General features: G+C 43.0%; 1 protein-coding gene across 1 annotated transcript in view; it reads left to right on the forward strand.

Annotated features, from left to right (window-relative positions):
- LOC101856574 (xaa-Pro aminopeptidase 1) overlaps positions 1–1,031 on the forward strand; it is a gene marked incomplete at its 5' end in the record, with an annotated part of 51,255 nt that overhangs the window by 18,378 nt on the left and 31,846 nt on the right. The window contains 1 exon segment of the mRNA XM_005097656.3: positions 904–965. Within this exon segment, the coding sequence (XP_005097713.2) occupies positions 904–965 (62 nt within the window).

Raw genomic sequence — 1,031 nt, forward strand, 5'->3', positions numbered from 1 at the left:
TGTGTGTGTGTGTGTGTGTGTGTGTGTGTGTGTGTGTGTACGTGTATGATTATATTATTTTAAATGTGATTCCTTATATTCCTGGGTAATATTCTATTTCAGCCCTCCATCCTGGACTTACTTGACTTATTACTCACTCCAATCCGAACCCCATTTTTCGTGGGACCAACTCCGGGTAGTTGTTACGTCATGCATGAGCGACAATTTTAAATTATTTTAAGAATGAAGTGCTGAAGTAGGCCTTTACCGATTTCGGTATGTATCATTATTTCAACGACGCCTGTGGTGTAGCGGTTAGGCGTTTCGCTGTCGCACACAGGAGACCCGAGTTCGATTCTCGAGTGGGGCTAATTTTAATCTGTATCTCAGTTTTTCAGCTGGGATGTTGTATCCCTCTCAGCCCGTGTTGGATCTGATAGTCAGGGTCGGAAACCCGCCTCATAAATGGCCCAAATTGTGTTAATAAGAATTGCGTAAAACATTTATCTATTTCTCTGTTAATATGTATTCAGTTAGTTGTGACCTGACCTAGGACTATGAACCCCTTTCTCATCGTATCTGTTAAGCTCATAAGTAGATGTCAAGCTATTTATGGTCGAGATCCCGCTGTTCCCACTGGCTCTGGAAAGACGATTTCGGTGTTTAAAGTGCGTCAGGTACTTTACGAAAACTCGCCTTTCCCTTGTTTCCATCCTCTGTTTAAGGAAAATGTTCACATAATCGCCAGTTTGAAATCCCCTCGGATTTTTTTTCGCACGGTTGGTGGGCGCCACGTGAAGGTCCAAACTCTCAAGAACAGTCTTCTTTTCTTTCTCTATCTCCGCATCTCTATCTCTCTATCTTGCTTTTCTTAAGTTCGAAATGATGTATTATTTACCGCATATTTTTCTGCTTTCTTCACAGTACACGTATGTGTAGTCAGACCCACGACCCTGCAAGACAGGCAAAACTGTGGACCCGGTGATGTAAGTGTTTTCTTTCAATACATTTTATTTCTTGTACCGTCCGCCCCCTCTCCTTCCCCCCCCCTC

This window comes from Aplysia californica, unplaced genomic scaffold (genome assembly GCF_000002075.1).
Source record: "Aplysia californica isolate F4 #8 unplaced genomic scaffold, AplCal3.0 scaffold00160, whole genome shotgun sequence".
Taxonomy (NCBI): Eukaryota; Metazoa; Mollusca; class Gastropoda; order Aplysiida; family Aplysiidae; genus Aplysia; species Aplysia californica.